The sequence below is a fragment of the Opisthocomus hoazin genome, chromosome 32, assembly GCF_030867145.1.
Source record: "Opisthocomus hoazin isolate bOpiHoa1 chromosome 32, bOpiHoa1.hap1, whole genome shotgun sequence".
NCBI classification, from domain to species: Eukaryota; Metazoa; Chordata; class Aves; order Opisthocomiformes; family Opisthocomidae; genus Opisthocomus; species Opisthocomus hoazin.
The window spans coordinates 2,093,743-2,112,013 of NC_134445.1; the positions used below are offsets into that span (position 1 = coordinate 2,093,743).

Consider the following 18,271-nt stretch of genomic DNA (forward strand, 5'->3'; position numbering starts at 1 on the left):
AGCCTCCCCGGCCATGCCTGCTGCAGCTCTGCCCGTGCCGCCTGTGCTGCACGGTCAGGCACGGTGTGTGTGCCGGCGTGGTGCTTGCAGGGCTGGCAGCCGCTCGCTCTGGCTGTGTGTGGGCTCCTGCCGACTGCCCCGCACCTCCCTGCACCCAGCAGCGCTGCGGAGGGACCCTGGGGGCCAGAGGAACTGGGGGGGCTCGGGAGCGGCTGTGGGCTGGGGCTGCAGCGAGACCCTCGCGTGGGTGTCCCTGTGAGGGGCTGGCAGCACTGCGCACGGGGGCACTGCCCGGTGTCCCTGTGAGGGGCTGGCAGCACTGCGCACGGGGGCACTGCCCGGTGTCCCTGTGAGGGGCTGGCAGGACTGCGCACGGGGGCACTGCCCGGTGTCCCTGTGAGGGGCTGGCAGGACTGCGCACGGGGGCACTGCCCGGTGTCCCTGTGAGGGGCTGGCAGCACTGCGCACGGGGGCACTGCCCGGTGTCCCTGTGAGGGGCTGGCAGGACTGCGCACGGGGGCACTGCCCGGTGTCCCTGTGAGGGGCTGGCAGGACTGCGCACGGGGGCACTGCCCGGTGTCCCTGTGAGGGGCTGGCAGGACTGCGCACGGGGGCACTGCCCGGTGTCCCTGTGAGGGGCTGGCAGGACTGCGCACGGGGGCACTGCCCGGTGTCCCTGTGAGGGGCTGGCAGGACTGCGCACGGGGGCACTGCCCGGTGTCCCTGTGAGGGGCTGGCAGCACTGCGCACGGGGGCACTGCCCGGTGTCCCTGTGAGGGGCTGGCAGGACTGCGCACGGGGGCACTGCCCGGTGTCCCTGTGAGGGGCTGGCAGGACTGCGCACGGGGGCACTGCCCGGCACTGAGCGCTCGGGGGGTAAGGGGAGGAGGGGAGCAGGACTGCACTGCGGGAGCCCTTGAAGGAGAGGTGAAACCCTGGCTGTCGGCAGTGGCTTTGGGTCACTGACTGGCCACCATCACCAGGAACGGGGCTGGGCAGCTGGCACAGCATTTGCCCTGCAGATCCCCAGTCCTTGCCCAGTTTGCCACTGTCTCCCTTGGCAGGGAAGAGCCCCCTTGCTCCCCGGTCACTGCCAGGGCCTCTCAAAGGCTGTTTGTGTGCAGAACGTTCTTGGTGTTCTCAGAGGGGGCTGGCAGAGCTGCTGCACCATCTGGGTCAGGGCAGGGACTGAATAACAAGTGCTGCCCTGACCCAGATGCAGTACAGAGCCTTTGCCAGCACTCGGGCGCGGAGGCAGCTCTGGAAAGAGGCCTCGCTCGTGCCTCCCCTCTGCCCCAGCGTGGGTCAGGACCCCTTGAACAGGCTGGCCCGGGGCTTGCAGCCTGCAGGGAGGTCTGGGCAGGGCCTGCTGGAATGCAGCCTCTTCGCAGAGCCGGGCAGGGAAGGGGTTTGCGGCTGTTCCCTGGGTTCCTGCCCCAGACATCAGAAACCTCGTCCTTGACTATGTCTGCGTTCGGTTTGGCGTGGGTTGTTCCCTGCCCTGTTTCCACAAGGTCTGCCATTCCTTCTCCTGCCCATTGTGGTGGTGAAAGCCATCCCATCCTGATCACGGAGTAGTTTACTTCTTCTTACGTTCATCCTGGTTAGTCCCCTCTCACACAAGGACCCAGGTGGAGCAGGGGCATCCCTCCCTCCCTGAGAGCCCACGGTACTGCAGAGCGTTCAAAGCTGCCCATGCGAACACGTCACCCCCGACGGCAGCACCGTGGGCAGCCTCAGGCGCTCTGTGCCCGGCAGTTTTGCCTCCCCTGCCACCTCCCCGACTGCTCGCGGAGCTGCCGCTCGCGCTGCCAGCCCACGTCTCACACGCGTCAGCCTCGGAGTCAGCCGAGGGGGGGGCGTAGGGGCTGCCGGCACCGAGATGCTTCAGGCAGCTGCACAGCCTCACAGCGGGTCCAGCCAGCACGGTTCAGCCCTGTCCTGCCTGTTCCTCTGCTGTCCTGGGCTGTCTGTCTGGGCCAGGGACTCGTCGGGCTGCTGTCGTGGCAGGGTCGAGCCCTCCCACAGCCCTGCCAGGCTTGTGCTCCTCCACAGAGCTGCTGTCACAGTCTGGCATGAGTTGTGGCTGTCCGTTGAAGGGGCAGCGTGAGGTTTGTGGGGTGCATCTGACTGTCCCCGTATCTGTCTCGCAGGTGTTGGCTCCTTTCTCTTGTATTCGGTCCACGAGGGGATCCGTGGCATTCCCCTGGACCCCAACGACAAGTCGGATGCTCTCGTGCCTGTGTCAGGGACTTCCCTGGCCGTGGGGATCGACTTCCATGCAGGTGACGTGGGGGCTGGGAGCAGGACAACAGGCCTAGAGAGGTTGGGGAGGGGGAGCGGGAGGGGGACCGTCACCAGACCCTCCTTTGGCAGTGTTCTGCCCTAGAGCAGCTCGCCTCAGCAGCTCCAGGTGAGGGAGGGTTTCACGTCCCTGTGCGAGGGTTCTGAGGTGCAGCTCGGCCCAGGTCTGTGCCACCCTTGGGGTGACCCAGAAGCAGTCACTGACACTCGCTCTCCTGCCCGGTGCCTCTCAGAGAACGACACCATTTACTGGGTGGACATGGGTCTGAGCACCATCAGTCGGGCCAAGCGGGACCAGACGTGGCGGGAGGACGTGGTCACCAATGGCATTGGCCGCGTGGAGGGCATCGCCGTGGACTGGATCGCCGGTGAGACGGGGCTCTGGAGCAGGGAGGAGTGGGTGGGCAGTTGGGGAGTGGGGCTCGCGTTGGTGTTCACTGTCCCCTCTCTGCAGGAAACATTTACTGGACAGACCAGGGCTTCGATGTCATCGAGGTGGCCAGGCTGAACGGGTCCTTCCGCTACGTGGTCATCTCGCAGGGGCTGGACAAGCCACGGGCCATCACAGTCCATCCAGAGAAGGGGTGAGACACTGCACAAAGCTGCCCGGGCAGGGCCATGAGCTGGGGGGTGGGCAGGTGGTGGCCAGGAGTCTGGCAGATCACCAGGGCTCTGGATGGAGGCCCTGGTGTGGGGGATGAGGGGGAGAGGGGTTTGTCCTCTGCTCAGATGGCCAGAAGGCCCCAGGATGCTGCTTCTGGCCAGCCCCGTAGTCACGTCCCTGCTGTGCCCTGCAGGTACCTGTTCTGGACGGAGTGGGGGCAGTACCCCCGCATCGAACGGTCGCGCCTGGACGGGACTGAGCGGATGGTGCTGGTGAACGTCAGCATCAGTTGGCCCAACGGGATATCCGTGGACTATGAGGTACAGCTGCCAGCTGGGAGGACAGGGACGCGCTGGGGCCTGGCAGGGAGCGTGCGGTCCTAAGGGTCCCTGCTGGTGGGGTCTCTGGGGACACGGCTGCCCTCGCTGGGGCCCTGGCGTCTCCTCTGCAGTGCAGGGAGGGCTGTCGAGGGTGGTCGACTTCTGAACCCTGGGACCTTCTGCTGGGCATGGTGGGAGGTGCGGAGGGTGCCTCAGTGCCGCCCTGGTATGCAGCTCCGTTGCTGACTGGGATGCTTTCTCGTCGCCTTAGGATGGGAAGCTTTACTGGTGCGATGCCCGGACAGACAAGATTGAGCGAATCGACCTGGAGACGGGTGAAAACCGAGAGGTCGTCCTGTCCAGCAACAACATGGACATGTTCTCGGTGTCAGTCTTCGAGGAGTACATTTACTGGAGCGATAGGTACGTGTCCGAGGGAGCTGGGGGTGCCGGGGGTGCCCCGGGCATCAGCTGTGCCGGAGGGTGGGGGGAGTTGGCGGGTGCTATGGGGAAGGCGGCGGAGCTGGGTCCTGCGCAGGGTGCTGCCGGGGGGGCCCCCGCGTCAGCTGCTCGGTGACATTGTCCTTTCCAAAGGACTCACGCGAACGGCTCCATCAAAAGAGGCAACAAGGACAACGCCACCGAGTCGGTGTCCCTGCGGACAGGCATCGGCGTGCAGCTCAAGGACATCAAAGTCTTCAACCGGGCCAGGCAGAAGGGTGCGTCCGGCAGCGGGGTGCCAGCCGCTCGCGCGGTGCTGCAGAGCCAGCCGGGCCGGGCTCCCACGGCAGGCAGATGCGGGAGGGGACTGGAAACAAACGGGCGGCTGTGTCCTCGTCAAAGGGCCGTGTCGCGCTGTGGGCTGAGCTCGTTTCTTCACGCGCTTCCTCTGCGAGCGGGGAGAGGTGAAAAGCAGCCGAGAGGCCGCTTTTTCCCTCCCACACAGAGCCTGCCCAGTCCCTCAAACAATCCCCCCTTTCCTTCCCAGGCACCAACATCTGTGCCCAGAGCAACGGGGGCTGCCAGCAGCTCTGCCTGTTCCGGGGTGGCGGGCAGAGGACGTGCGCCTGTGCCCACGGCATGCTGTCTGAGGATGGCGTGAGCTGCCGGGACTACGACGGCTACCTGCTGTATTCGGAGCGCACCATCCTCAAGAGCATCCACCTGTCGGACGAGAACAACCTCAACGCACCCATCAAGCCCTTCGAGGACGCGGAGCACATGAAGAATGTCATCGCCCTGGCCTTCGACTACCGCTATGGCTCCAAGGGCAGCAACCGAATATTCTACAGTGACATCCACTTTGGCAACATCCAGCAGATCAACGACGACGGCACAGGGCGCAAGACCATTGTGGAGAGTGAGTGTGACAGGGCTCCCTCCGCATGCGTCTGCCCTCAGACCCCTCTTTTCTGTTCTCCCTTACCGCCTCTTCCTGAACCCCCTCCTTCCTCACCCAAGGGCTTTGTTTCCTTTTCTCGGTTGACGTCTTTTGGTGTTTTCGAGAGGCGTTTTGAGTAGCAGCTGTTAAGGGTTCAGCTCTGAGCTTTCTGCAGGGGCCTCTGGAAGAGGCAGCAGCCTGTGGTAGAAGACACGAGTGTCAGGAGCAGTTTGCAGAGCTGCTTCTGGCAAGGAGAGTGTATCAGGAGGCTCAGGCGTGTGCCTGGGTATGCCTTGCTCTAGAAACAAGGCACTGCAGCAGACGGGATCTGCTCTGTGTTTGCATTTGGCTTCCAAGACAGACCTGCTGAGCCTGAGCAAACCTTGCCACGCCTGGCCCTGTCTTCACCTCCCGCCCTTGTTTTGCGCTTGGTTGGTTTTATTGGCTCCTTCAGCAGCTGAAAAGACCACGTCTGATGCTCTGTGTCACGAGGAAGCACCTCCAGCAAGGGTTATAGATGTGCTCGCTAAAGAATGTATTTACATTTGGCGCTTGGGATGGCGGTTGTCGCTGAGATCAGGAGAGCAGAGCCACATCTCTCCCAGCTGTTTCCTTAAACCTTTCTCTGATCTTTAATGAGGGAAGAAGGATGGGTGTGCAGTTCAAGTTCCTGGCCTGGGAGCTGGAGGGAAGGTCGCCTGGTCAACCACGAGTCTTCATCTTGTCACTTTGTGCCTCTGGGCTTCAGCTCTCCCCTGGCAGAGGGAGACCCTCCCTTTCCCAGCGCTGCTGCTGCATGGACAGGGGCACCCAGAGCAAGGCCCAGGGGAGATGATCAGAGCATGAGCTTGAAAGCCAGAGTCAAGTCCTCATTTCATCGTAGGTGAACACCACTTGGCCTTCCTGTGAGGAAGTGTCATTACCTGGTTGGCAGCAGAGGTCTGTCCAGGAGGCCTCTGAGGTCTCCTGAGGTCTCAGCTCACCCTTTGGTACAGACACCAGCCCAGCCCTACTGAGTCCCCTCAGGAGCTGTTGCCTCAGTGCGGTGTTAGCAAGCAGCCAGAGCCCCTGAGGGATTTTTCTGGGGATGTAATTGAAAAGAATAACTTCAAGCTGCCAAAGAAGCCGCGTACAAGTGTCACGATAGCACTGGCTGTGCAGAGTGAGCTAGGCAGCCTTGCAGGAGCACAGGCAGAAAGCGACCCTTGCCTGTCCTCCCCTCCTGCAGACGTGGGGTCGGTGGAGGGGCTGGCGTACCACCGTGGCTGGGACACGCTGTACTGGACAAGCTACACCACCTCCACCATCACGCGCCACACCGTGGACCAGAGCCGCCTGGGGGCTTTCGAGAGAGAGACGGTGATCACCATGTCGGGGGACGATCACCCCCGGGCCTTCGTGCTGGACGAGTGCCAGAAGTGAGTGGCCATTGGTGGTCCAGCCAGCCCTCCTGGGGCTCCGCGTGGTCCCAGGGCCAGCGTCCAGGCGGACACCCCTCCACCGGAGGGGAGGGACTGGTTCCGAGCACAGACAGGATTGGACTCCAGGGAGGAAAGGCCCTTTGCCCCTCCTTCCCGCATGTCCTTCAGCATCTCAAAGCAAAGACAGAAACCCTGTCCCATACCCTTCTCTGGCTGGCTGGAACCATGGGGTACCACGTTCCACAGATGGCTGCAGTGGCCTTATTCATCCCCATCCCACTCCCTTTTACGTGGGGACAACGTGCCATCCATCCCAAAGTCCGTGGAAGCCCCACAGCAGCAGGGGGGTGGGCTCAGCCAACCATGTATGTGGCAGAGAGCTGGTGTTGCAAAGGTGTTGCATGTCTCTCCCCTTCCAGCCTGATGTTCTGGACCAACTGGAATGAGCAGCACCCCAGCATCATGCGTGCCACCCTCTCTGGTGCCAACGTCCTCATCATCATTGACCAGGACATACGGACACCCAATGGGCTGGCTATTGACCACAAGGCCGAGAAGATCTACTTCTCTGATGCCACGCTGGACAAAATTGAACGCTGTGAATATGATGGTTCCCACCGCCACGTGAGTCCAGACCTGGCCCCAGCGGCAGAGATGGGGGAGGAGAGCGGCGAGTGGCGAAACTGGGGCTGGCACGTTGTCGGAGGAAAGCAGAGCTGTTCCTGGGGCACGGAGGGGCCAGGGCCTTCCCCTGGGCAGACACACAGGGACAGGCTGCGGTTGGGGTGGTGCTGGGGGCTGCGTCCCACAGCCAGGTTCCCTCGTGCTCATGGTTTACCCGTGTCTGGCAGGTGATCCTGAAATCGGAGCCCGTGCACCCCTTTGGCCTGGCTGTCTATGGCGATTACATCTTCTGGACAGACTGGGTGCGCAGGGCTGTGCAGCGAGCCAACAAGTACGTGGGCACCGACATGAAGCTTCTGCGTGTTGACATCCCCCAGCAGCCCATGGGCATCATTGCCGTGGCCAACGACACCGACAGCTGTAAGGACGCCCTGCGCCCCAGCCGTCACCCCCAGCCTCTCCACCGCGTACCCCGGCTCCCTGCTGCTGCCAGGCCCCTGACCCCTCTCTTGGGCAGCTCAGCCCACTGCCAGACAGTGCTGCTCTTCCGCCCTCTCTGCCAGCCATCCTGCTGTTCTTCTGGGCCTGTCCTTGCCCCTTCGGGACCCTCACGCCAAGGCCCGGCCATCTCCAAACCCTGTGCAGGCTGAAGAGAGAGAGAATTTGCCCCATCCGTGCCCTTGGCAGGGCATCCTTCTTGCAAGGGAGGCTGGATGCCCCCAGCCCCATGCATCCCCCATAGCCCCATCTGAAGAGCCCGGGGGGAACCCCTGCTTTTCCTCTCCGCAGCAGGGAGGACAAGGGGAAGGGGCTGCTGAGGCTGTCCCTGGTGTGACTGCTCTCCGTCTCTCCTAGGTGAGCTGTCCCCGTGCAGGGTGAACAACGGTGGCTGCCAGGATCTCTGCCTGCTCACGCCCAAGGGACACGTCAACTGCTCCTGCCGCGGAGAGCGCATCCTGCAGGAGGATTTCACCTGCAAAGGTGAGGGGCAGTGGAAGCGGGAGCTGGCGGGGGTGGGAAGGGGAGGAGGAGGGGCTGGTCTCAGCCTGGCAGGGCTGACGCTCCCCATGCCTTGCCCAGCCCTGAACTCCACCTGCAATGCGCACGACGAGTTCGAGTGTGGGAACGGCGACTGCATTGACTTCAGCCGGACCTGCGACGGCGTGGTGCACTGCAAGGACAAGTCAGATGAGAAGCAGTCCTACTGCAGTAAGGTTCCTCCTCTTGCTGCTTTGCTCAGACACACACGTGCACCCCTCAGCACACGCAGGCACCCTGCTTGGGCTGTCAGCTCTGCTCCACAAAGGGAGCTGGGACTTGTGGCTGTCTTCTTGTGTCCCTCAAGTGCTCACAGTCCCCCTTGCCCTCTGAGATGGGCCCAGCCAGGCCAGGCTTTAAGGACTCCAGACCTTTTCCAGTTTTGGGAGGCAGGCTGGAGAGTGAGCTGCCTTGAGCCAGCCCGAGCCGGTGGGGCTGCAGCACTCTCCCTCCTGACACCAGCCCCCGCTGCTCAGCTGGGAGGGATCTCTGCTGGGCAAGGGCCAAGTCTAACCCTGCAAAGTTGCCAGCACAACACGAGGGGGCCCGTTTCCCAGTGCTGCCTGTGTAGCTTCTTCCCCTGCTGAAGGCTCCCTGAGGAGCTGGGACACCCGGGGATGCTGGCCCTCCCCTCGCGCTCACCTCCTCCTCCTCCTCCCTCGCAGGCAGCCGCAAGTGCAAGAAGGGTTACCTGCACTGCATGAACGGGCGCTGCGTCGCCAGCCGCTACTGGTGCAATGGCGTGGATGACTGCGGGGACAACTCAGACGAAGTGCCGTGTAACAGTAAGCAGGCTGGCTGGCTCCCGGCCAGCCCTCGCCAGGGCTTAGTCATCTGTCTGGGACAGGGACAGAGGCTTCAGGAAAGAGTTACCTTCAGCTTGACAGGATGAGAGCAGAGCCAGGGCTTAACAGAGTGTCAGGGTCTGAATTCTGCGTGTGCTGCTGGTGCCACAGACCACTTTATAAAGCTCCCTCCCTGACAGCTGGGAGGAAGAACTCCCAAGCACGGCTGTGTAGCACCCAGACCCTCCTGAGAACAGTGGTTTGACACCCAGGAGGAACACAAGGCGATGGCGAGGTGCAGGGTCACTGGCTCTCATGGCTCCCATGCCCCTGAGAAAGGGGCATCCCCGAGGGCAGCTGCAGGAGCCCGTCTGCTCGGTTCAGAGCCGACGGGGAAGGGCGGGAGCTTCCCTGAGCCTGTGCAGGCCTGCTGGCGACAGGCCAGCTCAGGAGCCGAGCTCAGGCTGCCGGGCAGAGCGCGTGAGCTGGAGAGGCACCGGGTCCCAGCCGAGAGGGGACCGGAGCTGGGAGCGCAGGATCAGGCGGTTACACAGCTGTGCTGGGCAGCGGGGCAGTCCGTACGTCGGGCAGTGCATACGTGGGGCAGTGCATACGTGGGGCAGTGCATACGTGGGGCAGTGCATACGTGGGGCAGTGCATACGTGGGACAGTGCATACGCTAGGTCCTCCAGCCCAGCCTCATCCACCACGGGGCCTTCCCCCTTGCAGAAACCAGCTGTGCTGCTACCGAGTTTCGCTGCCGAGATGGGAGCTGCATTGGGAATTCAAGCCGCTGTAACCAGTTCATTGATTGCGAGGACGCTTCGGATGAAATGAACTGCAGTGAGTGCCCCAGCTGCTGTCCCGTGTCCCCCGCCGCCGCCCAGCGCTGCCCTGCTGGAGCTCTGGAGATGCTCCTGCCCTCCTGCGGGCAGGGGCCTGGGTCCCTGCACCTTGTTTCAGTCTTTGGGACTTGTGCTGAGTCAGGGGGCGAGAAGGGCCCTGGCTCCTGTCCCGTCAGCAGAGGCCAGCCCAGTTTAGCCCGCTGGCTGGACGCAGCCCCAGGCCATCGCTGCAGCCCCCCACGTTGTGCCTGGTACCTCGCCACCCAGCAGCCAGCAGAAGTGCTTAACGTGGTCCCAGCGGCTCGGGGCACACATCAAGCAGAGTTAGCTCGGTGCTGCTCTGGGGAGGGAAGGGCTGTCAGCAGCAGGGCGAGGGCTCAGTGCTGCGCTCTGGGAGCTGGACCAAAGGGCTGTGCTGCCGCTGAGCAGCGCTCGTCATCCGGGGCTCCTGCTGTGGTTCTTTGCAGCCGCCACCGACTGCAGCAGCTATTTCAAGCTGGGAGTGAAGGGGACCACGTTCCAGAAGTGCGAACACACCTCTCTGTGCTATGCTCCGAGCTGGGTGTGCGATGGGGCAAATGACTGCGGAGACTACTCAGATGAGCGTAACTGCCCGGGTGAGAGCGGGGAGAGGGAAGAGGGCTGGTGCCTGGGAGAGCAGGGGCATCGTGCTGACCCTCTGGCCGGGTGCCCCCTCTGGGTTCTGTTCGGGCAGGGGGTGCTTTGTCGGCACACTGGGACCGTTGTCCTTTGCCCAGGCAGCTCCTGCACGGAGGGTGCTGCAGGGCGCTGGTTGGTGCGGGATCACAGAGGGCTTTTGGGGAGGAATCCTGTGGAGTCGGTCAGCTCTGGGTTGGGAGGAGGCAGGACGTGTCCACGCCACCACCGTTACTGACACTTCCTTCACAAACCAGGTGGGAGGAAACCCAAGTGTCCAGCCAATTACTTTGCCTGCCCAAGCGGGAGGTGCATCCCCATGACTTGGACCTGTGACAAAGAGGACGACTGCGAGAACGGAGAAGACGAGACTCACTGCAGTGAGCGGCAGGGTGGGGAGAGCGAGGGACTCTGGGGTGACAGCACAGGGTGGTGAGCGCACGCATGCTGGAGGGGAGGCAGAACCCTCTCCTCCCTCAGACATCCTTTTGCCAAGGACCAGACTCCGGGTTCTTCCCCCTCTCTGGTCTGATTCCACAAGCTTGGGCTTTGAACTGTGGCCAGTGCAAATGTCCTTGTGCGTTTAGTGCAAGTCCTTTGTGCTTGGCACATGCATGAGTGACCATGGTCATTTTGAAGGTGGCCAGTTATGGCTCACTTGAGTTGTATTTTTAGTTCCAACCTCCCTGAACAAACTCCAGACAGTGCTCAGGAAATGGGGACCCTCCCCAGCTCCGGAGTGGGGAATCCCACACCAGTCCTACAGCTGCAGTGCCTGTGGCATGGCATGTGGGCACTGCCAGGTTTGGGCAAGCAGTAGCCCAGCACGACCCTGGGCTCCAGCCCTGGAGCCTGGCTGGCCCAGCCTGGCTGTGCTCTGCTGCCGCGTCCTTCCCCCAGCATCGCCCTAGCTCTGACACCTCTTCTCCTCTCCTCTCCTCCTCTCCCAGACAAGTTCTGCTACCCTGTGCAGTTTGAGTGCAACAACCACCGCTGCATCTCCAAACTCTGGGTGTGTGATGGGGCAGATGACTGCGGGGATGGCTCTGATGAGGACAGCCGCTGTCGTGAGTCTGCTCTGACCTCTCTCCCTGCCTGCGCTGCTGCTTCATCTCTGTATTTCTGCCTCTGCCCATCCCTTCACCCACCCTTGTTTTCCTGTCCCGTGGTCCTCACTGCTCTCCTGGGTTCTGTATCTTGGTGCCCCCCTGAGATGGGGGGGGCATGTAGCCTGGGGGTGCCATTTCTGCAGCAGTGGGGGTGACTGGCCTCCGTCCTGCTTCTCCCTTCCCCAGGGCTGACCACCTGCAGCACGGGATCCTTCCAGTGCCCAGGCACCTACGTGTGTGTGCCGGAGCGCTGGCTCTGTGACGGGGACAAGGACTGTGCGGACGGCGCTGATGAGACCCTCGCTGCCGGCTGCTGTGAGTCCCCGGAGGGCTGGGTGCGTGGCGGGGCAGGGGCTGGGGAGGAGAGCAGAGTAGTGCGGGCAGAGCTGCCGGGGGAGGCCAGCCCCCCTCGCCGAGGTCCCTGTCTGTAGAGGATGGGGTGCCTCGTCCTGGCCACCTCCCCGCCAGGCTTGCAGGAGGAAACTGCAGTGCTGTGGTCACAGCAGACCTGGGCCCGGGGACATCTGGGGGCCTTCCCCTGGCTGTGAGGAGAAGCAGGAGCGTTGTCCTGCGGAGCAACAGCCGAAGGCACCGTGTTGCCCGAGTGCTGTTCGCAGCGGCAGGACGAGGGCAGAGGCCTGGGCTCAGGCTGGGGGCGAAGGAGCGGGAGTCCCTGCCCCAAGGAGGCTGTGCCTCAGCTCTTGTCCGCAGCACCCCGAGATGAAGGGCCTGGGGGGGAGGCAGGAGAGCGCGCAGCCTGGCGAGGGGCTGACAGCGATGCCTCACTGCAGTGTACAACAACACGTGTGAGGAGCGGGAGTTCATGTGTGGAAACCGCCAGTGCATTCCCAAGCACTTCGTCTGTGACCACGATGATGACTGCGGCGATGGCTCGGACGAGTCCCCAGAGTGTGGTGGGTGTCCGTGGGGCCGGGGAGGACAGCGAGGGCCGTGTGTCCTGTAGCATGGGCCCTGGCAGCCACACTGGGTCTCCTGGGCTTTGAGACGGGACCCTGGAAGAGTATTCATCATCCAGACGGGGCTGGATGTGAGAGCAGGGTGACAGGGAGCCAGGAGAGGGAGCGGGGGGGGGTTGATGCCTGAGGGCCACAGGAGAGCTGCCCCCCAGCTCTGCTGCAGGACGTCTGCCCTGGCACAGACCGCTTTTCGAGAGATCCAAAACCAGCTGCGTTTGCCACCTCCTTGGCCCTCCCGGGGAGGGCTGCAGGGAGGCTTGGGCACCCGTGCCACGGCCCTGCGCAGCCCGGCCGCCGTGGAGCCCCGTGGCCGGCTCGGGAAGGTGGGCCACGCTGTCTGAGCCTGCCGCCCTCCCGCAGAGTACCCAACCTGCGGCCCCCACGAGTTCCGCTGTGCCAACGGCCGCTGCCTCAGCAACAGGCAGTGGGAGTGTGACGGCGAGTTCGACTGCCACGACCACTCGGACGAGGCGCCCAAGAACCCGCGCTGCAGCAGCCCAGGTACCTGCGTGGGCCGCGACCGGGCAGTGGGGCTGCCCAGCCGCCTCACGCTGACCGCTGCCGCCGCCTCTGCCCTGCTGCAGAGAACAAGTGCAACGACTCCTTCTTCCTCTGCAAGAACGGGAAGTGCATCCCAGAGGCACTGCTCTGCGACAACAACAACGACTGCGCGGACGGCTCGGACGAGCTCAACTGCTTCATCAACGAGTGTCTCAACAAGAAGCTGAGCGGCTGTTCCCAGGAGTGCGAGGACCTCAAGATCGGGTACAAGGTAGGGGCCTGCAGGCTGGAGTGGTCGGTTGAAGGGATGCTCTCCCACTCCCTTCCTCCTCCACGGACACTCCTAGCGTGAGGGTTGCTTCTGTCCTGCACCAGCTGGGCAAGGGATGCACACAGGGGCACTTCTGGCCCATGGCCGTGTGTGCTGCTCTCATGTCTGCAAGCTGTCTGTGCCTGAGCCTGCTTGTGCCGCGGTGATGCCTGCCGTGTCCCAGCGTGCGGGCCCTGGGTGTGTCTAACAGCTCCGCGTTGCCTCCTGCAGTGTAGATGCCGCCCCGGGTTCCGGCTGAAGGACGATGGGAAGACGTGCATTGACATCGACGAGTGCTCCACCACCTACCCCTGCAGCCAGAAGTGCATCAACACTCTGGGGAGCTACAAGTGCCTGTGCACAGAGGGCTACAAGCTCAAACCTGACAACCCCACCAGCTGTAAAGCTGTCACAGGTGAGAGCCAAGAGGGGACTCGGAGGCAGGGATGCTCTTCTGGCGACCGTGGGACGCTGTTGACGTTGGAGTCAGTCACGGTGCTCCGCAGGATGAAGTAACTGCACCCGACTTGCAAAGGAGAGCTGGGAAGCAATGGGGCAGGGAGGGCAGTGGGTCCACAGGAGATCTGCCCACATCCCAGTGGCACTTACCTGACACGTCTCATGGTTTCCTGGTGCAGATGAAGAGCCCTTCCTCATCTTTGCCAACCGGTACTACCTGAGGAAGCTCAACCTGGATGGCTCCAACTACACACTGCTCAAGCAGGTGCGGGGGGAACTGGGAGCAGGAGGGAGCACCAGCCCCATGTGGCCGGGGGCTCGGGGTTCGAGAGGAGCCCTGCGGGGCGTGAGACCTGGGCGTCTGGGCTCTTGGCTTCCCAGGTAGATGGTAGATCCTGTAGAAAGAACAGCTCTCGCTAGGGGTACACAGGAGGTCCCATGTAAACAGTAGCTCTTTGGCAGCAGACCTTTACGAGGCAGGGGCTGCACAGCAGTTGTCTGTAGGTGCTTTTAACTTCTCTGCTGCCGGGACTGGGAGTAGAGGCTGGGGGCTCATTGGTCTTTGTAAAGCCCCCGTGACCCTGTGCTACCAGATGAGGGTATTTCAGCACTTCTTCCTTCCTCCCAGGGTCTGAACAATGCGGTGGCTCTGGATTTTGACTATCGGGAGCAGATGATCTACTGGACAGATGTCACCACGCAGGGCAGCATGATCCGTCGCATGCACATCAACGGGAGCAACGTTCAGGTGGGGGACTGCAGCTGCCCCTCGGGCATCCCCGGTCCGGGCAGCTGGTCCTCACCCACCTCCTGCACAGAGAGGGTGCTGGGAGGGATCCAGGCTGGCACCAGGACCACCGGGGAAGAGGGCACAAGCCCTGCTTTGGGGTCATCACTGGGCTCACATCATCAGCCCAGGTTGCTACAATGATGTTTTGTAGCACCATCCCAATCAGAGGTGGGCTCCACGCTGCCCCAAAGCAGAGGGCAAGGAGGGCTGAGGGAAGAGAGGAGTGAGGAAGGGGAGCTGGGCAGGACCATCTGCAGCGGCAATGTGCTGGGAAAGGGGGATGTTGTCATCCCTGAGGGTCCAGGGTCTGGTTCTCCCTGTCCAGCCCCAACATCTCTGTTTTCTCCCAACAGGTTCTTCACCGCACTGGCCTCAGCAACCCCGATGGGCTGGCTGTGGACTGGGTGGGAGGCAACCTGTACTGGTGCGACAAAGGTCGGGACACCATCGAAGTGTCAAAGCTCAACGGTGCCTACCGCACTGTGCTGGTGAACTCAGGCCTGCGTGAGCCCCGGGCGCTGGTGGTGGACGTGCAGAACGGGTGAGAGCCGGGGGGACCTGGACCTTCCCCTCTATGCAGAGTGGGGGCTGGTGGCCCCTCTGCCATCTTGCCGTAGTCCTGGAGGCTGGGAGATGGGATGGGGCCTTCCCTGCTTGCCCCCAGGACACATGGCTGCTTCCGTCTGCCCTGCACCCCTGTGCCCAGGCGCCTCGGTTTAGACACGTGGTGGGCAGAGTGCGGTCGCGGCTGTGGCTTGGGCTGGACTCAGCCTCCCTCTGTTCTTCTGTTTCATCCCCAGTTACCTATACTGGACAGACTGGGGGGACCACTCCCTGATCGGGAAGATTGGCATGGATGGCACCAACCGCAGCGTCATCGTTGACACCAAGATAACTTGGCCCAACGGCCTCACTCTGGACTACATCAACAGCCGGATCTACTGGGCAGATGCACGGGAGGACTACATCGAGTTCGCCAGCCTGGACGGCTCCAACCGGCACACGGGTGAGAGCGCCGGGGCTCCCGGGGCGCCGCGCTGCCTCGGTGGGATATGGGCTCTGGACCAGCTGTGGGAGCAGGAGCCAGGGCGGCTCCTCCGTGTCTCTGACCAGGGGGTTTGTTCCCCGGGTGAGCTGTCGCTGGAGAAGGGCTGCACTGTCGGGGGGGTGGCGTAGGGCGGCCCCTCACTGAGCTGCCCGCTCCCCCTTGCAGTGCTGAGCCAGGACATCCCACACATCTTTGCACTCACCCTCTTTGAGGATTTCATTTACTGGACCGACTGGGAAACCAAGTCCATCAACCGGGCCCACAAGACGACAGGAGCCAATAAGACCCTGCTGATCAGCACGCTGCACCGCCCCATGGACATCCACATCTACCACCCCTACCGCCAGCCCGACGGTGAGCCAGGGGCTGGGGCCCAGCAGCTGGGGGGGCCCTGGCCCCTGGGTGGGAGCCAGGCTGGGCACGACGTGCCAAGGGACGCCAGGCTGGGCAGGGGGTGTGGGAGGGGTTTGTGTGGTGAGGAGGGTCTCACAGCTGGGGGGTTCACATGCCTCCCTGAGGGTCCCCCAGCTTGTTCTGACTCACAGTTTTCTCCCTGCTCTCCCCAGTTCCCAACCATCCCTGCAAGACCAGCAATGCCGGCTGCAGCAACCTCTGCCTCCTCTCGCCAGGGGGGGGGCACAAGTGTGCTTGTCCCACCAACTTCTACTTGGGCAGTGATGGCAAAACCTGTGTCTCCAACTGCACAGCCAGCCAGGTAACAGCCTGCCTGCCCCTGCCTGCACCTGCCTGCGTGGACATCCCCGCTGCAGCAGGCGTGTGCCTGTGCTTGTGTGCGTGTCCCTGCTGCCGTGGGTTCCCCAGGTTCCAGCTCCTCTGCCTGTGCTGGTGCCCACGCTGTGCATCTGGGTGCTGGTGTGCGCACGCCTTCTCCAGGCACATGCAACACCTCCCTGCTGCGGCATTTCCCAGCACATGCTCATTTGGGGGTGCCCGGGAGAGCCAGAAACCCCCGATTCTGGCATCACCTTCTGCCTGCCCCCCTCCCTCCCTCAAACCCAAGAGGCTGTGTGGGGTGGGCTCAGGGTTAAGGCTTTGCCTCCAGGGCAGGACACAGAGCATCCTGGAGGTGCCTGGGAAGTGACAGCACAGTGATCAGTGCCCTTGGCAGCGTTCCCTGGGGACAAAGCCTGCTGGGGTCCTGCCTCCGCACTCCAAGCTGCCCTCACGTGCTCATCTCTCCCTTGCAGTTCGTCTGCAAGAATGACAAGTGCATCCCTTTCTGGTGGAAATGCGACACCGAGGACGACTGCGGGGACCGTTCGGACGAGCCAGAGGACTGCCGTGAGTGCCGCGTGGTGCTGAGCAGAGCCCGCAGTGTCGCAGCCCCCCAGCCACGCTGCCCGGTTCTTGCCCGCCCTGCAGCATCGGTGCGCGGTCCGGAGCGGCCTGGCACTGCTTGTGCAGCTGGTCCCCCAGAGCCCTGCGGCTGCTCTGCCTTCGGGACAGCGCTGCTGCTCCCTGCTCCCCGTTAATGAGGCTGAGGGAGCAGTGGGGTAATGCTGTCCCTGCGTGGCGTGTTGCCCCATGGAGGACAACAGCCAGCTGCTGGTGCTGGAGCAGAGCTGCCCCTTCACTGCGCCAGAGCCCAGGGCTGGGTGCTGGTTTCTCAGCCCCTGCTGAGGACCCCAGAAGGAAAAGCAGGGGCTTAAGGTTTGCCCTGAAAATGTTCCCCAGAGCAAAGCGTTTCACCCTGTCTTATTGCCCCACAGCTGAGTTCAAATGCAGGCCAGGGCAGTTCCAGTGCTCCACTGGGATCTGCACCAACCCAGCCTTCATCTGTGATGGAGACAACGACTGCCAGGACAACTCGGATGAAGCCAATTGTGGTAGGTTCTCCACTGCCCCTCGTGACCCTCAAAGCGCAGCAGGGCTGCGGCGTCCCGGTAGGGCTGCGATGCAGCGTGCCAGCTTCTGACTGTGCTGCCTCCCTTCCCAGACATCCACGTCTGCCTGCCCAGCCAGTTTAAATGCACCAACACCAACCGCTGCATCCCTGGCATTTTCCGCTGCAATGGTCAGGACAACTGTGGTGACGGCGAGGACGAGAAGGACTGCCGTAAGTGGGGGCTGTGGAGCGTGACAGGGACGGGGACCGTGCGCAGTTAGGGGTGAGGAGTTCAGTGCCGCGTCAGGTCCGTGTCTTTGGGTATTGGCTCCTCTGCAGGCTGGCTTCTGGGTGGTCCTGCCCACGGGCATGGGGCTTTCTCCTTACCTCTGCCCCGCGCCAAGCCTCTGCCCACTGTCACCCCGCTGCCCCTACAGACGCTTCTGTTTCCTAGTGCAAGTGAAATCCTGAAATCCTTCAGAGTGGCAAGTTTGATATTTGCCGTGGATTTGCACTGAGCCTGTTGCACAGCTGAGGGATCTTGTGGCTTCTGCGCTGTCTCCCTGCAGCTGGTCAAGTCTTCTGGAGCCACCACGGGGCTCTGCTCCCCTCCCCTCTCGCGCCTGTGGTCACCAAGCATGGCCAGACTCTGGCTGCGATGCCCAGAGCGTCTGCATGCCTCTCTGCTCTGTAGGGTGGTTTTTGCGGGGCGGTGGCTGGCAGACCCCTGCCTGCCCCCCCTGCCCCTCCTGACTCTGCTTGTTCCTCCTGCAGCGGAGGTGACTTGTGCCCCCAACCAGTTCCAGTGCGCGATCACCAAGCGCTGCATCCCCCGTGTCTGGGTGTGTGACCGGGACAACGACTGCGTGGACGGCTCAGATGAACCTGCCAACTGCAGTAAGCAGCCTGCGTGGGGAGGGGGCAGCTCTGGCCACGCTGGCACAGGGAGCTCCCCTGCAGCCGCTCACGTCTGTGTGTCTTTGCCTGTGGGACGGCGGGTGCTGCTCAGTCCTGCGGGCACTGCAGGCAGTCGGTCGTGGTGGGGGTGGCTCTGCCTGCGTCTGTCCCACTGAGATCTCCTCTCCCTGACTTCTGCCCAGAGAACTGCTTGAAAAGGGGAAACCTCGCTCCCCCTGTTTCAAGCAGGGGGGCTGCAGTCAGCTCCAGGCTGCTGGCACAGGGTGTTCATCAGCCCTGCAGAGAAAGAAATGTGCCTGGCCATGCTAACCCCACCTCTCCTCCCCACGTCCAC

General features: G+C 63.0%; 1 protein-coding gene across 5 annotated transcripts in view; it reads left to right on the forward strand.

Annotated features, from left to right (window-relative positions):
• LRP1 (LDL receptor related protein 1) overlaps positions 1–18,271 on the forward strand; it is an 88,610-nt gene that overhangs the window by 59,104 nt on the left and 11,235 nt on the right. For 4 of the 5 annotated variants that reach the window (XM_075445798.1, XM_075445799.1, XM_075445796.1 and 1 more), the window contains 32 exons: positions 2,154–2,285; positions 2,538–2,672; positions 2,759–2,888; positions 3,102–3,228; positions 3,500–3,651; positions 3,823–3,947; positions 4,217–4,588; positions 5,838–6,027; positions 6,450–6,654; positions 6,882–7,074; positions 7,510–7,635; positions 7,735–7,863; positions 8,358–8,477; positions 9,207–9,320; positions 9,790–9,939; positions 10,237–10,371; positions 10,930–11,046; positions 11,275–11,403; positions 11,880–12,002; positions 12,426–12,566; positions 12,650–12,837; positions 13,108–13,291; positions 13,515–13,600; positions 13,964–14,083; positions 14,479–14,666; positions 14,926–15,131; positions 15,339–15,527; positions 15,740–15,888; positions 16,382–16,475; positions 16,904–17,020; positions 17,131–17,250; positions 17,794–17,916. In XM_075445798.1, coding sequence (XP_075301913.1) covers positions 2,154–2,285; positions 2,538–2,672; positions 2,759–2,888; positions 3,102–3,228; positions 3,500–3,651; positions 3,823–3,947; positions 4,217–4,588; positions 5,838–6,027; positions 6,450–6,654; positions 6,882–7,074; positions 7,510–7,635; positions 7,735–7,863; positions 8,358–8,477; positions 9,207–9,320; positions 9,790–9,939; positions 10,237–10,371; positions 10,930–11,046; positions 11,275–11,403; positions 11,880–12,002; positions 12,426–12,566; positions 12,650–12,837; positions 13,108–13,291; positions 13,515–13,600; positions 13,964–14,083; positions 14,479–14,666; positions 14,926–15,131; positions 15,339–15,527; positions 15,740–15,888; positions 16,382–16,475; positions 16,904–17,020; positions 17,131–17,250; positions 17,794–17,916 — 4,809 coding nt within the window. The remainder of the gene's footprint in view (positions 1–2,153; positions 2,286–2,537; positions 2,673–2,758; positions 2,889–3,101; positions 3,229–3,499; positions 3,652–3,822; positions 3,948–4,216; positions 4,589–5,837; positions 6,028–6,449; positions 6,655–6,881; positions 7,075–7,509; positions 7,636–7,734; positions 7,864–8,357; positions 8,478–9,206; positions 9,321–9,789; positions 9,940–10,236; positions 10,372–10,929; positions 11,047–11,274; positions 11,404–11,879; positions 12,003–12,425; positions 12,567–12,649; positions 12,838–13,107; positions 13,292–13,514; positions 13,601–13,963; positions 14,084–14,478; positions 14,667–14,925; positions 15,132–15,338; positions 15,528–15,739; positions 15,889–16,381; positions 16,476–16,903; positions 17,021–17,130; positions 17,251–17,793; positions 17,917–18,271) is intronic. The other variant, XM_075445797.1, reaches the window with a different exon arrangement.